General features: G+C 37.9%; 1 protein-coding gene across 17 annotated transcripts in view; it reads left to right on the top strand.

The window, feature by feature from the left end:
• The first annotated feature begins 38 nt into the window (after nucleotides 1-38).
• The window catches only part of ptk2ab (protein tyrosine kinase 2ab), a 54,623-nt gene continuing 35,974 nt past the window's right edge, over nucleotides 39-18,687 (top strand). For 4 of the 17 annotated variants that reach the window (XM_043260743.1, XM_043260741.1, XM_043260742.1 and 1 more), the window contains exons 1-3: nucleotides 10,291-10,924; nucleotides 16,411-16,637; nucleotides 18,376-18,542. In XM_043260743.1, coding sequence (XP_043116678.1) covers nucleotides 10,843-10,924; nucleotides 16,411-16,637; nucleotides 18,376-18,542 — 476 coding nt within the window. In that variant the 5' untranslated portion in view covers nucleotides 10,291-10,842. Of the gene's footprint in view, nucleotides 228-1,363; nucleotides 1,492-8,426; nucleotides 8,454-10,275; nucleotides 10,925-16,410; nucleotides 16,638-18,375; nucleotides 18,547-18,687 lie in introns of those variants that run through there. The other 13 variants (XM_043260751.1, XM_043260750.1, XM_043260749.1 and 10 more) reach the window with 8 other exon arrangements.

Below are 18,687 nucleotides of genomic sequence, written 5' to 3'. Positions count from 1 at the left end.
TTTAACGGCACGATTCTTTCGCGAATCGGTCATCACCAGCAGCAGCAGCAGCGAGAGTGAGAGCAAGAGGGAGGATTCCGGCTTCAGAGCCACTACAGACCCCACGGAGCCTGGACGGACCCGCAAACAGCGCTAGCACGGGATACAAACCAAAGCCAAACACTGCGGATTACAGGGTATTCATCAAGAAGGCGCCTTTTTCGGAGACACTCGATGAAAAGAATACGGTAAATATTGCTCCTCGTCAAGAATGCACATTTTTTATTTGCTGTAATAATTGCAATAACTGTGTTAGCTTGGTAGCATAGCGTGAGGGGCTCGTATTTGCACTTGGACCTGGACAGTGGGCTTTCCAGGGCCAGCCTGACATGTCGTGTTGCGTTAGATTGGGAATGCGAGGCGTGTTATTGTATTGCAGCGTGCTTAGGATTCCCGTATCATTATAAAATTGCTGATAAAAGTCAACCGTTCGCGGTTTTGCAGGACTAATGCTCCTGGCAATGCGAAAGAGCCCATACCCAGTCATTTCAAGCGGTTCCCGATTTTCCTCCTCAAGGAATAAGCGTCGTGTCACATTTAACACCAATCTGCATGTTTAATAACCCGGTGTAAATATGCCTTGCCCGCCGCTGGATCGTTATTTTGAGTTAAGTGTGTTGTGTTCGAGGCTGCGTATTGTTGCCAGACTGTTTCTGTTCACATGGAGAACCGAAAACAATAACAAAAGACAAACAATGCCACCAGTTTAGCGAGAAGTCAAGATTTATTATAGCATCATTTGTATGTGGTCAGTATTGTGTTTCAAGTACTTGCATTTTTACTTAATAAAATATAATGCTGGTTGTACAGTTTTTTTTTTTACATTGGGCTAGCCACCTGCTTCAGGTAGCCTGATATTTAGGCGTTTAATATTAATTGGGATGGTTGAAATTTTGCCTGAAGTTTTATCATTAATTGATTTGATTTCACAAAATGAAAAAACTTAGACTGGAATAGAAAAAAAACGAGCAAATCAGCACAATGTAAACAGCCATATCACATTATTGATCTGTTATCAAGATTTTATTTTCATGTTTTCTGTTTTGTGTTAGACATTTCTGACTGAATCGTTTTTGTCAAACCGCCTTATCACAAATCAGATTTTTAGAAACCCCCACGTTTTAAACAAACAAAAAACATGTGCAATCTAAATAACATAGAAAAAAAAACATCTGATTGGAACGAACTGTTCTAGAGAACCGAATCAAGGAAATGAGTCATTCATGTGAGTAGTGAGTATTTGCGGTTCACCTGCTTTTCATGAACGTTGACCAATCAGAGCAGCGTCATGTGGTGGGTCGTCCTTCTCTAGGCGTGTGTATGCGTGGGCTTCAGGAACCTCTCCAGGTATTCTGTGAGGTTACGTCATTAGCACAGGTAAGGAGCGCTGAGAAAAGAGTACATGGAAATACACCATGCAGTTCTGGAGTTTTCTAAGCTGTGCCAGTGCAGGTACGTGGGTCTTTGTTAGAGTGCTGACATTAATCATGGGCCATTGTGTAATGGTAATCATTCATTATTTAGAAGCTTTTCCAAGACGGGAAGAGAGTTTCTGACAGGCATTTTAGGGAGCTCGTGTCACATAAAATCCCATCCAGGTGACGCGCGTCGTTTGAAAACATTACGTTGTGTACTTGTATATGAAATCATCTATAAAACAAAGGGCATTTTTTTCTGCTTCGGGGTGGAGTAAGGCCACCTATAGCCATATTTCATATTTCCATTGCAAATGTGATCGGAAGAACTCCAGGAGGCTTGGCTTGGTGCAGAGCTGCGCTTGAGGCTATGTTTTTATATGGTGGTGTACTTTCAGTCAGCCTTAAGAATCTGTCCTGAAACGCTAAATAAAAGAGCTGTGTTTGTGCGAATAGCCATTTTAAACGTCATTTCTTAATACACATGGCCATGCAGTTCTTTAAAGAATGTTCTGGTTTGTTGTTTAGGTTCAGGAAATGATATTAGGATCGAGTCTTCAGCTCGCTGTGCTCTTTTTCGTCTTGTTGTGTTGTTGTTTATCTGGTGTAATTTTTTAGGCTTCGTTTTTAAACGATGTTCGCCATACGTAGGTTATGTGAAATGCATTGCAACATTTGTTTAGGACAAATTCCTGTGTATTTGACAAGTCTCAACATAGCTTTGGTCTGCTGCAGGTATTGGAATGATCTAGCATGCAGGCAGGCAAAGCGAACGTTGTTTATACGTTAAACAGCATTGATGTACGCTGTTAAAAACTGGGCTGTTGACGATTCGAGGGGTCAGTAACTTTACAACCAACCCGCATTGAAGAATAAAGATGCCATTTAAGGGGGATTGCAGGTCCAAAAGTTTAGCTCGGTTGACAACAATTGTTGATTACAAAATGATTCTGATGCTTTGTTTTATTTTTTTAATGCGAAAACAAGGCTACATTGAGAAACTTACAATGGATTTGAATGTAGCCAATTTCTGGAGGTTTTACAGCAGCTTATGTATTATTTGGGCTGTAGGCTGTTTAAATCATATTTGTAGTATTTTTAGGATGTTGTGAAGTCACGGCAATAGATTTGTAAACCTGAATTTAATTTTAGAAAAGGGTAATAATCCGTTTTTTAACACTTAAGTCATGTTTTTTTTGTTTTACATCTTATGTCTATAATACTGTTTAACAAATTTGCGCCTTTTATTCTGTTGTAAGGGCTACACAGAAACCTATATTTTTGCCTTTTTAAAGAAAACAAGGGACAAGTGGAAATAAATTTGAATCAACATTAGGCCACAAATGCTGTTGAGTGTGTTTTTTGGGTTGAACCTGAAGCAGTTATTGTAGTTTTGGGGTCATAAGCAATATTTTTTTTTTAATAATTTAATTGTACAGTACAGTACCCGAATATTAAGTAACAAAATTTTTTCAACATTATATGTTTTTTTAGCATCAGCATAATCATATATCATCACAGGAATATTTTTTTCCTTAAAAATCAAATTAAAGCTGAAAACTAATATTACTGTTGTTACAGTTTTTTTTTATTAAATTAATCCAGCAATTAAAGAGTTGCAAAACATTAAAAAGCCTTGACCACAAGGTTTTGATGGTAGTTGTAGAATAGAGGTTTATTCAGTAACTTAAAGGAATAGTTCACCTAAAAATGAAAATTCTGTCATCATTCACTCATTCACCCTCGAGTAGTTCCAAATGTATGTGAATTTGTTTTTTGAATTGTTTTTTTTGTTTTTGCCAAATTAAATAAATGAAGCTATCAAACTGGCAATCTCCCTTAACCTCACGCAGCACAACAGGAGAAAAACAGGCAGTAATTGTGAAGAAGAGACGGTTCTGAGAAACAAACACTGAAACCATCCTTCACTGAGATCAGAGATGATCGCTAAATTGTCACAAATGAGCACAAGCAGCGAGCATTCGTCTATTGTGATAGGCTGTGCCGTAGCTCCAGGCCTGATGGGAAGACTGACAGGTATTTGTCAATCTGAGAGCTGTCTTGAAATGTCTTCCTTTGTGTTTGGCAGAACAAAGAAATTCATATAGACTTGGAACTACTCAAGGATGATTAAACAGCGGCTTTTCCACTATGGGGCCGAATGGTTCTAAGAAATGTCAGGTTCCAGTTCCAGAGCCTGGAATGGCGCTGCACAATTACAAACTGTTCTTGGCCCCCGAAGTTTTCGACGAGGTTACACAACCGTGTTGAACACGTGCACGTACGAATCCGTTTTCAGCCCCGCAGTGGAAAACGAAACTGTAACTGTACTGGCCTGCTCGGAACTGTCCTTCAAAGAGAACCGTTCGGCCCGATAGTAGAAAAGTGGCTAATAATGACAGAATTTCAACCTATCCCTTTAAATAGTTAATACTTGCCTCCTATGCTTTATCATTGTACATTGTAGATGTGTATTTATATAGTCTTTTGATTGTTCAACTCTGTTGTATCACCTTTACTAAAAACTGAATATTTGTTCCGGTGTCAGTCTTGTAATCTGATATTGATAAACGATTACTGATTAGGTAAATGAACGTTTTCCCTGCGCTGGTGAAAATTTGTATGTTACCGTGACTCTGTCAAGAATTGCATTAAGACAATTTGGTCCAGTTTCTCCTAGCCGAAGAGAAGTCCAACCAGAGCGCTGGAATAGTCAGGTGTATATTATTAAGCCTGGGCATGATGAGTGGAATGTGGATTTATTCAGCTCAGCCAAGCCTCAGGGTCTGTCTCTGGGCTTTTCATTAGAGGAATTATCCTGGACAGATTTTAGGCCCTAGTGTGACATGGTGACATTTTTCCTTGTTATTATTACTATTGATTGGCAGAGGCCTGCGCTCCTAACTGCTTTAGAACAGCTGAGGGTTTCATTGCGTTACAGTACAGAATGACAGGGGGTCAACACATATAGCAGCGACGAGCCATTGCTGTCTGACTGATTTCTTTTTAATGGTGATTTTTACTTTTTGGGAGATACCGTTCTTATAGATATCACATCATCCAAGGTAACGCCAAGGTAGCGGTGTTATTTTAGTGTAATTGATGTCCTTTAGTTTTAGGTAATAATGTAACGAATGAAATAAACTTTATCAAAAAAAAGTAAAAATGAGAATTGTAGACCTTGTAGAACATTTTTTATTGAATTTTATTGCACTATAGTTCTATAGTTTAGTTAACAATAATAATCCTGCACTTTTTTCAATGGGATCAAACTACTACATATAAAAATATAAAAATTCGTATTGTTTTCAACAGAAGAAATAATGGGGGTAAAAATGAGGGTAAATAAAATGATGGCACAGTTATTTTAAGATAACTGTTCGAGTCTGTGTCATCTTGCATTTATTTAAAGTGCTTTTACCCAAATCTGCCCCTTCAAACTGGTCTCAGTTCAGCATCTGTCAGTCAGCAGCGACGTGATGAGTGTCTCAGGCTCAGCGTGTGACTGCTGAGAGGAGAGATAAGAGGTTAAGAAACGGGCGAGTTTGTGCGCTGTAAGCAGAGGGGGGCTTTGTGAAGGGTTTGAACTGATGGATGGTCTTTGGTAGATGCTGTCGAGTGGGGTCAATCCTCTCCTCTCCGTCTCTCACTCTTACTCTTTCCTTCTCCCCTGTGGGTTACAAGCCCTCCTCTCTGCCCTGTTCGTTGCTTGTGACTCTACTTGCTTTCAAGAAAACAGAAAAGATGCAGGATAGACATTTTAAACTGGTATTTATTTATTTATTTTTATGCCTGACAACCAATAACTTTGCTACACTCTATAAAGGGCTGACATAGACAATTTGGACAATTTATTTGGGCGAATGCAACATAGTTATTAACACACTATTACATTCATTTAAACCGCGTTTAAGACGCATTTTAGACATTAAATTAATTCACATTTAAAAGTAGCACTTTAATTCAAGTGTATTCAACGTTCTCTGTAATTACTTTTTATCAAAATAGTGCTAAATCTCGTGCCGGCGTGTCTTCGAAATCTCAGCCAGTGATGGAACTGCAAACTTCAAACAGCCGCCTTGCTTTTCACTTATAATGTTATCTTAAAAATCCATAACCTCCCATAAACAATCAGTACCGAGATCACAGAGCACATTTTAGCATAATAATTAAACTATTATTAAAGGAAAATAAATAAAATAAAATTCTAACAACAACAAAAAACATTTCCGTCATTGCGCTGCAACCTAATGCAACCTACAGAAATCAGACGATAACTGTTTGCTTTCATCCTGAATGGTATGTACTGAGAAATATTTGATTAAGGATGTTAAAATATAGAAGGATATTTTCCAAGCAGATGAATTGCTATTTGTCATTGTGAATATTTTCACTTTAGATTTATGCTTTGGATAAAATGCTTTGGGTGTTACAATAACTTGGCACCAGCGCTTCATAATAACAACTGATGTTCTCAGAAAACTTGTGCAAGATCATTTGGCTGTTATTCAATAAGCAATAAAGGCATCATTGAGATATTTGGGTGCCATTCTTCTTTACCCTGCATAATTTTACTTTAAAGATTTTTTTTTGTTTGGAAAATCTAGTTAAAACCTGATTTTGATGGTAGTTAGTTGCATAGTTTCTAGTTGTTCCAAGCTAATTGTTAGATGGGTCCAAGTTAAATTAGATGGTCGGAATGGCTGAAGGATGTTCTAGACCACCTTGTTCCATCAACGAACAAAACTTAAGATAGTATAAAATGTTTTTTCCTCGCACAGCACAGAATGTTTTTTTCATTTACTGAGACGTTTCTGTCCTGTTGAACACGTTGCCGTGGCGTGACTGGCACTTTTTGGAATTGTACACTGTCTCGGGTCGGTGTGATGAATCAATCAGGAGATTATGTGAAAGATAACATCGCAGCCACTTCTACTGCTCTCAGATTGACAAATACCTGTCAGTCTTCCCATCAGGCCTGGAGCTACGGCACAGCCTATCACAATAGACGAATGCTCGCTGCTTGTGCTCATTTGTGACAATTTAGCGATCATCTCTGATCTCAGTGAAGGATGGTTTCAGTGTTTGTTTCTCAGAACCGTCTCTTCTTCACAATTACTGCCTGTTTTTCTCCTGTTGTGCTGCGTGAGGTTAAGGGAGATTGCCAGTTTGATAGCTGCCTGTGTTTATGAGGAGATGTCACCGGCGTTAACGCTAAAGCCGAACATAGTTCACAGAGTGAAACTTGGTAGCTGGAAGAGAAAAATAATCCGCACTTTGTAGTTTTATAGGTTTTGGAAATACCGCAATGACCTTTTGAATAAAACGCAGTCTTATTTATACCACCATTTTGCTGCAATCCATCACAGAAGTACAAAGTCCGGCCAGCTTTTGTTTATTCACCTTTTCGGTGGCGTGCAGTGTGAGATTCTAATGCTTCAACTGTTGCAATTAGAGCATATTCAGCATCTAAAAGATTATCCAGTGTTCCCTGTTTAATAAGACAGACTTTTCAGCAGTTCTTATTGTCGCTCAGCCTCTGGCTGACCTGCTGATAGAGTCTGAGTAAGCATAGGGCTCAAGAATGACCTCATTCTGAGCTTTTTGCATAGCACTGTCCTTTCTGTGCTCCATGGTTTCACGATAATGGTCTCTGGATATTATTCTATTCTGTTGTGTTCTGCGCTATTCTGTTCTACACCATTGAACAGTATAGTATTCTGTTTTATTTTAATCTATTCTAGGAACTTGTATATATTGTGTATATTAAATAGCTTGTCTGGTCAATTCCACGCACAAAATAAATGTTAGTTTTAAGTTCTTGACCCCTTCACAATGTTCTGTTTTGTTTTATTCTAATCCAAACAATAACATTTAGAGTTCAGTTTTATGTTAAAATGCCCCTATTATGGGTTGCGAAAGGTTCATATTTAGGTTTTTGGAGTCCCAAACAACAGGTTGACATGCAAGGTCAAAAACACTTTCATTTTCTTATAATATGCATTTGTTTTTTACCTTATTAGTTCAACGACTCTCAAATGATTTGTTCAAGGATTATTTTTTTTAAAGCTGTGTTTGTTTGCTTTTAATGCTTCAAAAGAGGAACCTAATGGCAAAGAATGAATTTGCATTTTTTTCATTCAGACCAAAGCGAAAAATGTTTAATTTTGACGTCAACATGAAACTGCTTAGGACCATAGACTGTAAAAAAGGACTCATTTTAAAAACAAGACAATAAGTCCATACACGAGGTTATACACTGCATTAAGGGTAATTTTCAAAAACCCATAATAAAGGCACTTTAATAGTCCTTGTACAGAGTATTCTATTGTAATTATTTTGTGCTAATGAAGTCTGGAATGTTCTATTCTATTCTATTCCAAAACAAAATATAGGAACCTTAAATAAACTCCCGAGATTACTTTGAGTGGAGTTTTGTTTTTGTGTTTTGTGTGACATTTACTGTTTAGTAAGGAAGTTTAGTTACATCATAATCATGAACCACGATTTGTTGCTGGCTTGTTAAGAGTAGTTTCACAAACAAATATTGTAGATTACCTCAAAACAAAGGCATAGACTAAAAGCCACAAATTTCTTAATGAAAACTCTTTTAGAGAGGAAAGTCTACTGGTCGGGGGGGGGTTGTGCAACTTAGGGTAAGTTGGGTCTGTATTTTAGTTCTGGGATCAGTCTAGTGTCAGGTTTTTTTGTTCTCTGTGGTTATTTTAGACCCATTTATCACTAAATGACCATAAACATCTTTTCCATTGATTTTTATCGTAGTTGAATGTTTAGAATACCAGAGTAGTTGACAGCTAGAGGGCCCTCTAAACACACACTGGTACACATGCACACGCAAACAGTACTTTAACATAACCGTTTCAATACTTTGGTAGAATCAAGATTTTCTAAAACTGTAAACTCTAACATGCTTCTGTTTTTTTTTTTTGGTTTTTATTTTATGTTTTGCAGATATTTCAAGGATATCATATTATGCAGGTAAGACAACCTCCTATACTCTCTCTCTCTTTCTCTCTGAAATGGTTTTCAAATTGATCGGGGGAAATGTCAACCTAACCTTAATCCACCATTTACTGAATATGAATTGGGTAGAGTGTGTTCTCCTGTATAAAGCAGATCAGTACACTCTGTTCCAAAGCCTGTCAGCTGCCTCTGGGCTGCCCATATGACAATGGAGCTGAATTTTAATTCTTCCCATAACCAGCTTTTCTCATTTGATGTATTATTCATTTATGTAAAAATACTTTTAATGCTGTAAGAGTTTGAGTTTGGGTTATAGCTGTAATTTTAGGGGATTTTTATATATATTTTTATTTTTCTTGGTTTAGTGAACATTGTTGGAATCTAGATGTGTAGTTTACTGGTGCATCCTCAATTCATTCATAGTTTTGTGAAGAACTGCAACATTGTCCAATCTCATTCAAGATGCCCAACCAATCAGCTGTTGTTTCATATTTTTAACCTTGATTTTTTCCGTAGCCAAGGGCATTACTGTTGGAGGGAAGGAGAGCATTTTTAGACAGTAGGGTTCCTGTGTGTCTGTATGACATCTATGGAGACCATTATTAAGCGCAAAATGGGGCCTATTAGCTGATATTTGAGAATGCGGTTAGTATAGCAGGAAGTGACCCGTTTGCCCTCCCTATAGGGAACGAGTGCTTGGAATGGTAATGAATATCTCTGGCAAGCATGGCAAGGTGAAACTGTTAAATAACAGCAAATCATTTTATGTGTTATGCGTTGCAATCAGAAGTAAGTTATGACTCTGATTATAAGAACAACATAATGCACAAATCTGCTGGTATTGAGAACTGCTTTAAGAGTTTTTTTCCTGTGTTTCCTGTGTTGTGTATCTCTGTATTTATCTGTATAAAAATTAAGAAAAGAAAGAATTTACTAAATATTATTGTAAAATTTACTAAATGTTATTTTGAAGTAAATTTAAATGCATTTTATGTAAACCATTTTTGTAAACTGTTTTGTTAATTTTTTTTTACAATTTTATTTAGGTGCACTCTGCAAATTATATTTAATATTAGCTGATACAATCTCACTTGCTCTCTGTCTGACTTTATTTCCGCTTTATATTTCAGCCTATTTGAGCAAAACGTCAGATTTCAATGTCATCGCAGACCAAATTATAGTATATCTGTAAAGTAATTTCCCACAAATGCAGTAAATCAAACTGAACAAGTACTTAACTGTAGTGACTAAGCTGAAATGGCATGTTTGGGATTACGCAAAAATGCAGACATATTTTTGAGTACATTGCTAAAGTACCTTATAGATGGATTTCATCATGTTCGTCAACGTAAAGATTGATGCAAGTTATGCAAATCGCAAAGGCTGTGCTCATTTGCTAAACTGTATCTTCATTTGTGCATCTCTGCAAGTATGGGCTGTTGTCAAAAACAGGAAACCCACTTCCTTCCTTGAGCCTTTGTCAGGTACCTGACGGACATTCCTTCAGTCTCTCTTCTCATGAATCTCCACGAGCAGCCCACAGCTGTCCACAGATATCTTCTTTCCACCGTCATTCATAAGGTGATTAGGGCTTTTTTAGAAATGATAATGCTTGGTATTTAAATATGAAACACAATCCCAGGAATGTAAACAGAAGCCGGACCGCCCATCTGAATAATCCTGGTCAAACACACACCCAGAAAAACCTGATCAGCCGTTTCTTTTGGCTTGTTTTGTAAACACGAGCTGGTCAGCCAATAGTAGTTAGATTCACAGAACTCATTAGCATATTTAAAGAGGCCCCTCCTCTTATTTCAGTTGGCCTGATTCTTTCTCTCTCTCTCATCCCTTCTTCGTACGCATACTTTCTCTCCTGACACACTCTGCCGGATTGTGAAAATTACACACGCCGTCACCGCAGCGTCTCTCTTAATCTGGATGAACTTCAGAAAGGCAGCTAAAAGGAAGCGTTTTAGCATGTGAGGATTATTTTTGTCGACATTTCTGCTTTTGTTCCAGCCTCGCCTGCTGCATCCATTCTTTGGATTACTCCGGACAGCTGTGGGATTTCCCTGTCACTTCTGGATCTTTTATCACCGCTCTTGCTGGTGGTTTTCAAAAGGCGCTTCCAGAGGAAACAAGACCAATATCTATCTTCCGTCCTCACTCCCGTAAGCACACGTCGTTTATGCTTTCGCTCTCCTGGATCAGAGCTTCGGTCAGCTGACCAGTCACCTTCCTGCAACCTCACACCACGTCTCGTCCCAGGCCTCTGAGGGCCATCCCAGGTGGCCTGGTCACAGTGCGTTGCGGTGGGCCGGGGTCACCCCCTGCTCCCTATGACTGTGCCAGGGAGGCGGAGAGCCGCTGGGCCTGGGAGAGAGACGAGAGCGGAGGCCAGCGGATGGAGAGCAGCGGCTGCAGTCCCTTCCCTCTGTGCTGGGCACGAGGAGCCTGCGTCTACTCCTACCCTCCCCCTCTGCCAAGTATGTCACCCAGATACAGCACTGAAGCAACCAGCTTCCAGAAAACCTCCACGATACTGTTTCACGCTCTTATCTGTCTTACAGGATGTGGTGTATTGATTTAAAGGCGGTTTAGGAGAAATTAAAGCTGCTCTGATATGACTTCCTAGTGGTTTTCGTCTCTAGTTGTCTCATGGTGGTTTTAAACCGGGGTTAGTTTCATATCTCGGCAGATGACTGCTGGCACATTTTCTGTATTACCAGAGCGGTGGCATTACAATGTTATGTTCTTCATAATATTGCATCAGTACCTTAGGTTTTTGTATCAGAAGTTTTTTTTAGCCCCCTCAGTCAGTCTCTTTCATTAACATCACATGTTTGTTGAAGCATCCTGATAGTCAGTATCATACCACCATATAGAAATATTATAATATCATATGGATTATGCTACCATTTAACATTTTTGGGGTCAGTAAGATTTTTGAAATATTTATTATTATTATTATTATTATTATCTATAAAAATATATTTACTGTGTTCACGAGGAAAACATTTAACATTGTGAAATAATATTACCATTTTAAAATGTTCTATATTAATATATTTTAAAATGTAAGTTGTTTAGACTGATTTGACGCTCCAGAAATATTTGCGTAACATTTTTTTGAAAAACCACGGTACGTTCTTTGACAAATAGAAAGTTCAAAAGACATTTGTAACATTATACGTGTCTTTTCTTTCAGTTTTTAATGAATTTAATTTATCCTTGCTGAATAAACATCAGTTAAAACATTAAACATTTGGGGAGTATAATGGGAGCATACACTACCAATCATTATGATTTTATTTCTGATTTAGCATGTTTTGGATTCTACATATAGAATGCATTTCTTTAATAGTCTTATTTGAATCGCACGTTAATCTGATTTGAATCATGTTTTAATTCGACCTGGATCTTTATCCTCCCTTTGGAAAAATTTTATATTTATACTATTATCCTATGTAAGTTATTCAAACTGGATTGTTTCATAATTATTAATTATTTTTTAATATGGATGGTTTCAGCGATCCCCACCAAAGGATCTCTTCTGTATTATAGGGCTGAGGATTCGACTCTGTCTAAAAGAGTTTCAGCTCATTAGGCTGAGTTTAATGAACAATCAGAGAGCGGCTGTCAGCCTGATTATCTGTCCGCTGACATCAGTGCAAGAGCAGTCATGTAGGTGGAGTGTAGCTTCATTACTGAGGGGTGAATTCCCTTCGGTGCTCAGCTCTGTGTGTGTGTGTGTGTGTGTGTCTGAGAAACTTAGTTTTTTACATTTTGTATTCCGAATGCACCGATAATTATTGTCAGTAAGACTTATCTTTGAATTTCATTGAGGGATGATGAATGGCACTGAGACAGTACATTTTATTTTATTGATTATTTATTGATTTAACTTTCAGATGAATGTTGTTTATTTAAAAATGGTGTTATTTTTCTGATATTAGCTTTCCTATTCAGACTCATCCAAGATTGCTGGACTAGGTAGTTTCGGTGCTTTTTTTCCTTGGCATTTTCACCTTATTTCACACAGTGATTGCAATTTACAGTGCTTTTTATGGAATAAAAATGTAAATTTGACCGTGTTGTCATAAACACAGTGCGTGTTATAAGCTCATTCCTACCCCAGCATCCTTTTATTTCTTTTCTAACCATCCAGGCCAAATAAATGAAATCAGATTTCCTGCATGGCTTGCTTGTACTCACCACAGTTAGACTGCTCTATTTCCGTGGACCTTTTTAATGGTTTTATAGCCATTAAAAGATGAGAATTAACAGTGCGTCTGGAGGGAGAATGACAGATACAGTCACCATAAGATGTGATATGCACAAAAAGGATTGAAAAACTGACGTTCTCTATAAGCCAAGAACAAAGAAATGAGGACACGGTGAGCAATGACAAGGCAAAAGTCTTGTCCAAGGTTTTAGATCTAATAGGCCAACGAAATGTCAGACTCTCTTTTTCTTTTATAATTCTTTTCACCTCCTGTCCGTAGAGAAATTGAGTGTCGAATCAGAATAAACCATTCCAGAGGCACAGAAGCATGCAATTTCACTCTCTCAGAGTCTTATTTGCTGCAAGGAATCTATACGCTTGCTCGGGGCTGTTGGTGTCTTTGCAGAATTACCCTGTGAAAAGAGCCCCTCCACTCATCTCCGTTTAACCTATAGCAAAGAAAGAGACATTAGGTGAGAAAGAGACATTGAGAGAGACCACTCTCACTATCAGATGTCTCGGCTTACGTTTCTTGAGCTCAGATAGAAGAGCTTTTTGTGTGGCGTCCAGTCTCCCTGGTGGAGAGTGAGCTCTTTGAAAAGACCATTGACTGCTGGGTGAAAGATAAGGTGAAGGCAGCACATGTGTACTGCCAGATAAAATGAGTACGACACTGATATGTCTAAGCAGTGTCTTCGCTTTCATCTGAATCATGGTTTTTAAATGAATAGTTTTTAGGACGCTTTGATTTGTCTTTTTTTGGTCTTGTCTTGTTTTATCTTCCTTTGCTTTGTTTCGGCAAGAATGTTTGCTTTTTGTTTTGTTTTATTTTTTCATCTTTTTTCTCACTTTTATTTTTTTTTGCTTTGCTTTGGCTTCAGCTTATTACATAGATTATGTCGTGATCAGAGTACCAGTGTTCGGTCTCATTATGTGCAATGATCGTTTGAGCCACTATACGTCAGTTCAATAAAAAGAAACAAAGGATTTGTTAGATACACATTATAACCATTCACTATTTGGCTGAGATTTTGGACAATCCTATTGAAAGCAATGAGTACAGAAACAAAGCTTCTCTCTCTTGCCTCTGGTTCAGTCAAGGACTTTCACATGAATCATTTTTTGCACAGTGAATGAAAGATCATTGAGTCATTTTTTTTTCGTTCATTGTAATGCCACCGGATCTATTTCCTCTATGGAAATAGCACAGCTAAATATAATATTCTCAGGTGTTACTGGGCAAGCCATATTTAGTGTCAGGATTCATAATGTTTTAGGATCAAGCAAAAAATATGAGTTGAGTGTGCAGCTGGCTTACGAAGCCCCCTATTGTCCAAGACAATATTAAAAGCCCCCACGTATTTCCTCTTGTGTATCTTTTGAATAGAATTTACAAAAACTAGGATTGTTAATATAGTAAAATAAAGTCAGTATGAAATGTGAGTTGCAATGGTCTTGTCTTCACTATTGTGTCGTACAAGTGAAATGGCTTCTTAAATGAGAACTGTAGGATGGGATGTAAATGGGTCTATAATTCATTTGATTGGATCATTGTCCCTTTTTCCCCACATTGGTGTATATGTCACCAGAGAAGATAAGTCATTGCAGGAATGAGGGGAAATTGTTTTAATTAAAGATTAAAAATTACATATAAATAAAAAAAAAGAATGGTGTGCAGTGTGCACAGATAAATCATTTACAGTGTATTGAACACCGCAATATAAAAAAAAGAGTCAAATTCATGGTAAATTTAAGTGAGATCAGTTCGTGATTCTGTGACCAATGCCCCATTTTGTGATTCATGAGCTGCTTGTTCTTCAGTAAAACAACAGTTATTAAAATGAAAGTCTGCGTAAACTTATTTTTATATTGTGACATACTTCAGAGATAAATAGAATATTGAATGAGGAAAAATAGAGGCTGTGGCTTGTATTTTTACTTCAAATTGATTGGATGTAGTAAAGTAGGCATTTCATTCAGACAAAGAATTTTATTTGGAGGAATGACCACACAAATAGCTAACAAAATAAATATAGTCAATTTTGAGGTTTTTTATTATTATTTTATATCAGAATATAGTAGAGAACAATCTGTCAGTTGCTGTATGCTATAGTTTGATTGTATTGTAAATGCCAAGCTCCAGTGATTTCAGTCATGAGTATGAACTCCTCCTCCTGGCCAAGGTCCCATTTTTACCACGTGTGTTTACTTGTGGGCGAGTTCAGTCGCGTGTACGTGTATGTGTATGAAGTCCGGTGCAAGGGCTTGCGGTCTATCAGCTGTTTTAACCCAAGTGTTGTGAGTTTAGTGCCACTGAATATAGGTCTTTGACTCATGACCGTCTTATGAGGAAGTGGTGTGTATTCTTCTGGTCTCCTCAGGACAGTCGGACAGGAACTGTATCTCTGGTTACATGAAGCATGGTCCAGTCTGGACACATTATGAAAAGCAGGATATGATGTCACACAAAGGAAGCTACTAAAATGTATTGTCTGTTTGAATATGTGTGAGAGGGCATTTTTTTCTGCAATGTGAACCAAAAGACTGAAAGTAGTGACAACATGGAATTTACGTTTTGTTGCTGACGTCCTTCGGACCCGCCAGAGTGCTTGTGTGCTTTGGACTTAAGTTGCTTCGCAAGCTCATTGTTTGTGTTTTTAGAGGGCCGTTTAAGCCCTGAAGTACTGAGATCCACGCTGGCGTGTACCTGCTGGCCCTTCTTCAGAAAAGGTAGGATAGAGGCTAAAAATAAACTGAAACTATGTAAAAACTGAATTCAGAATTAATTTCCTGTTTCTTGTGAATTTGAACCTAATTTGTTTGCCATTGTACTTTCTGGCATCATACAGGTGTACATTTGTTTGAGTGAGTGTAATAGCAAGTATTTATCACGTTGCTGTTTATTCCCATTTTCTCTGCTGAGTAATTGGTTCTAAATGGTCAATACTGATCAACATCCAGTGCAGCCGACCACTCATCTGCTTCGTTCTTCGTTTATTTTATTATAATGACCTTGTAGGGTTACGGTCACCTTTATGCTTAGCTGTTCATCATCTAACCAGAGCTGCGGACACATCGTGAGAATGTTTGGGGCTGATTTAACTGACATGAAACAGTCAGCCATTGTTGTGTTGACCTTGCAGCTCAGGAATGCTATGGATTGTTGTATTCGAAGCTCTTCTGCCAGAATATCTGACACTATCGTAGTCCCCAAGGCCACTCGTCTGGCTTGCTTGCAGGAGACATCTGTCTGTCTGAAGTGTTGGTGTCTGGACCTTTTCCTTTATTTCCTCCCAGGAGTCCAACCTCCTGTTAGTGTCTGCAGCATCCTGCTGTAAATTTTACTCCAGGGGTTGAATATCCAGCAGATCGGACAGTCTTTATCAGTTCTTTATCAGTGTAGATCCAGAGCCTTGTGTTCAGGTGACACCTCTAAACTGATTTGACTGTAAGCTTTCATTGTCTTGTCAGTGTGTTTTGATTCATCTGTGCAATCTGCAATGGGTTTTTTTTTTTTTTGTGTGAACAAGAATATTCCATTATGCATTGATGTGGTTAGTAGTATTATCATAATAAACCCAAACAGACTGAAGGCATTGCAAAGCTGATAATTTATCCATTTACAATAGCTTTCCTATAATCATTTACGCTGTATTTGTAGCTCAATCAATAGACATTATATTTTTACAGACTTGTTGATTGTACTTCTTTAAGGCCTCTGCAGTGACAGTTTTATGTTCTTTTCAGAATATGACGGACAGTTAGCACCCACCAAAGCCATGGCAGCGGCTTACCTGGACCCCAGCCTGACCCATGCCCTGAACCAGGGGGTCAAGCCTCGCTTCAGCGCAGGGATGGAGCGGACGGCTGGGGCTCTGGAGCGCGTGCTCCGAGTCTTCCACTACTTCGAGAGCAGTAGTGAACCCTGCACCTGGGCCAGCAACATCCGACACGGGGACTCGACTGATATCAGGGTGAGTCTGCAGATCAGCTGGGTCATCCTCTTAATGTTCTCCAGGAAATAGAACACCATTTTAGACCATATCGATTGCAGTCAATAGAAGAGAAATGCATTGTCATTGTTCGTATGTATTTTTGGCGAATATTGAGGCTGATATCAGATTTATTCAATTATTTTACTTGCTGTGTCGATATGGCAGGTGTCAATATATACTATTCTATTGTAATGTTTTGATATGCATGCAGAATTCTATTTGATAGCTTTTTTTATAGTTTTATTTTAAAAACCTTAATTAATAAAATAATAATAATAATACACTTATTGCACAGTCATAATGCTAAATAGATTAACACTTTATTTTACGGTTACACCTATTAGTTGCTTATTAGGATGCATTATTAAAAAACAAGTGAAAAACAGATAATCTGTTCTGTTTATCATATGAACATTTGTTTTTGGTTAAACATAGTTATTGGCTAATATCTGGAATTTTATTGAATGCTTCATTATTGGTAATAAGTATATTTTAAGTGACTTTTTAAGCTTTAATTTGTGTATTTGTGTACAGCCTTATAAAATCCATTTTTATTTTTCAAAACAATTTAAATCTTTATGGTTTTCTTTTTTTTTCATTTTTTTTTTCCTGGTAAATATTCCTTAAAAATAATAATTACATTTTATTTAGTAGAAATACTATCGTTACATTGAGTTATATATTTCTGTCACAGTTTCTTCAAGATAAACCAGACTTTTATTTTGATGGGTTGCTTTTAATTTGACTTGATTTATCCATCCAAAATTTGGCAAATTCCGTGACATTCTATTTTACACTGTAAATTCCATTTTTATGACTCCACTTTACAACATTAGTCTGACAGTTACACCACAAACATTCCTGTGCAGGACTAAAGAGAATGTTTCCTCTGAGCTCTGGGCTTTTCAGCATTGTTCGGAATGCAGTTTGCAATGGCCTAGAACACTCGTGGTAAAACCCCTTCAGACAATGGCATGCTATGCTACTCTAAATTATTTAACGAGGTTGGTTTTTGAAGCCAAGTAGCCGTATGACTTCAAAGCACATTGTCCCGCTTTCATCCTTCACATGTCTGCCATTGTCCCAGTTCTCTGCTTTTATGCTTTTTATGCAGGTTTACATCCGATGCTCATCATCAGTCTCATCAGGTCTGAACCTCAATCCAAACCTGGCCTAAACTAAACAGACCACTGCGACAGAAATGTCACATTAACTCGATAAAGGAAACGGATTGAGTTGACGTCTGAGATAAAATGGATGAGGTTTAAGGATTAGGTCAGGTTTTTTTTTGTCATGTTATGTTGCTAGTCTATGATGTCTGTAAAGAAATAGAAAAGATAACGGCCATGACGTATTATTCAACGCGCACTAATGTGGCTTATCAGTTCTTGCCTGATGGCTCATGTATTTTGCAGCTTGCATAATAAATTAAATAACAGTTTTTCCATCCTGTTAGACATCATATATTATGCCTCAGAAGACTCTTGAACATCCTGTTTTCTCTTGGCCTCATCCATCTCCTCTCTCACCAGCGCTGTCTTACATTGATTTGAACCACAGAACTTACTGACCCATAACATGACACATTAATCAAAGAGAGATTAAACCGAAAGTCTTCTGGCTTTGAGCCTATTTTCTTCAGAACATTTAAAGCTTTTGTGTCATGTTTTATACGGTATTATTCACACCAAATGCTTGTGTGCGTGTGTGTTTTCAGGGCATTATACAGAAGATCGTGGACATCCATAAGGTCAGGTGTGTGACTTGTTTTGGTCTGCGTCTGAGCCATCTGAGAACGGGCGAAGTTCATTGGCTGCACCCCGACATGGGTGTGTCTCACGTGAGGGAGAGGTACGAGCACAGCCATCCCCAGGACGACTGGAGGTGAGTAACTGTTTAGTGCTCATATCATAAAACCATTCCTTCTCTTAATAGTTAGTGACTATTTATCAATTAATTAATAAAGAGCAGAAGGTTTTTGTTAGCAAACTATAGAGAAGTTACTTTAGGGTAACTTTTAATGCTTTGG

The sequence above is a fragment of the Puntigrus tetrazona genome, chromosome 16, assembly GCF_018831695.1.
Source record: "Puntigrus tetrazona isolate hp1 chromosome 16, ASM1883169v1, whole genome shotgun sequence".
In the NCBI taxonomy this organism is placed as follows: domain Eukaryota; kingdom Metazoa; phylum Chordata; class Actinopteri; order Cypriniformes; family Cyprinidae; genus Puntigrus; species Puntigrus tetrazona.
The sequence above is the reverse complement of the archived record's forward strand: the minus strand, read 5'-3'. Positions and strand labels throughout refer to the sequence as shown.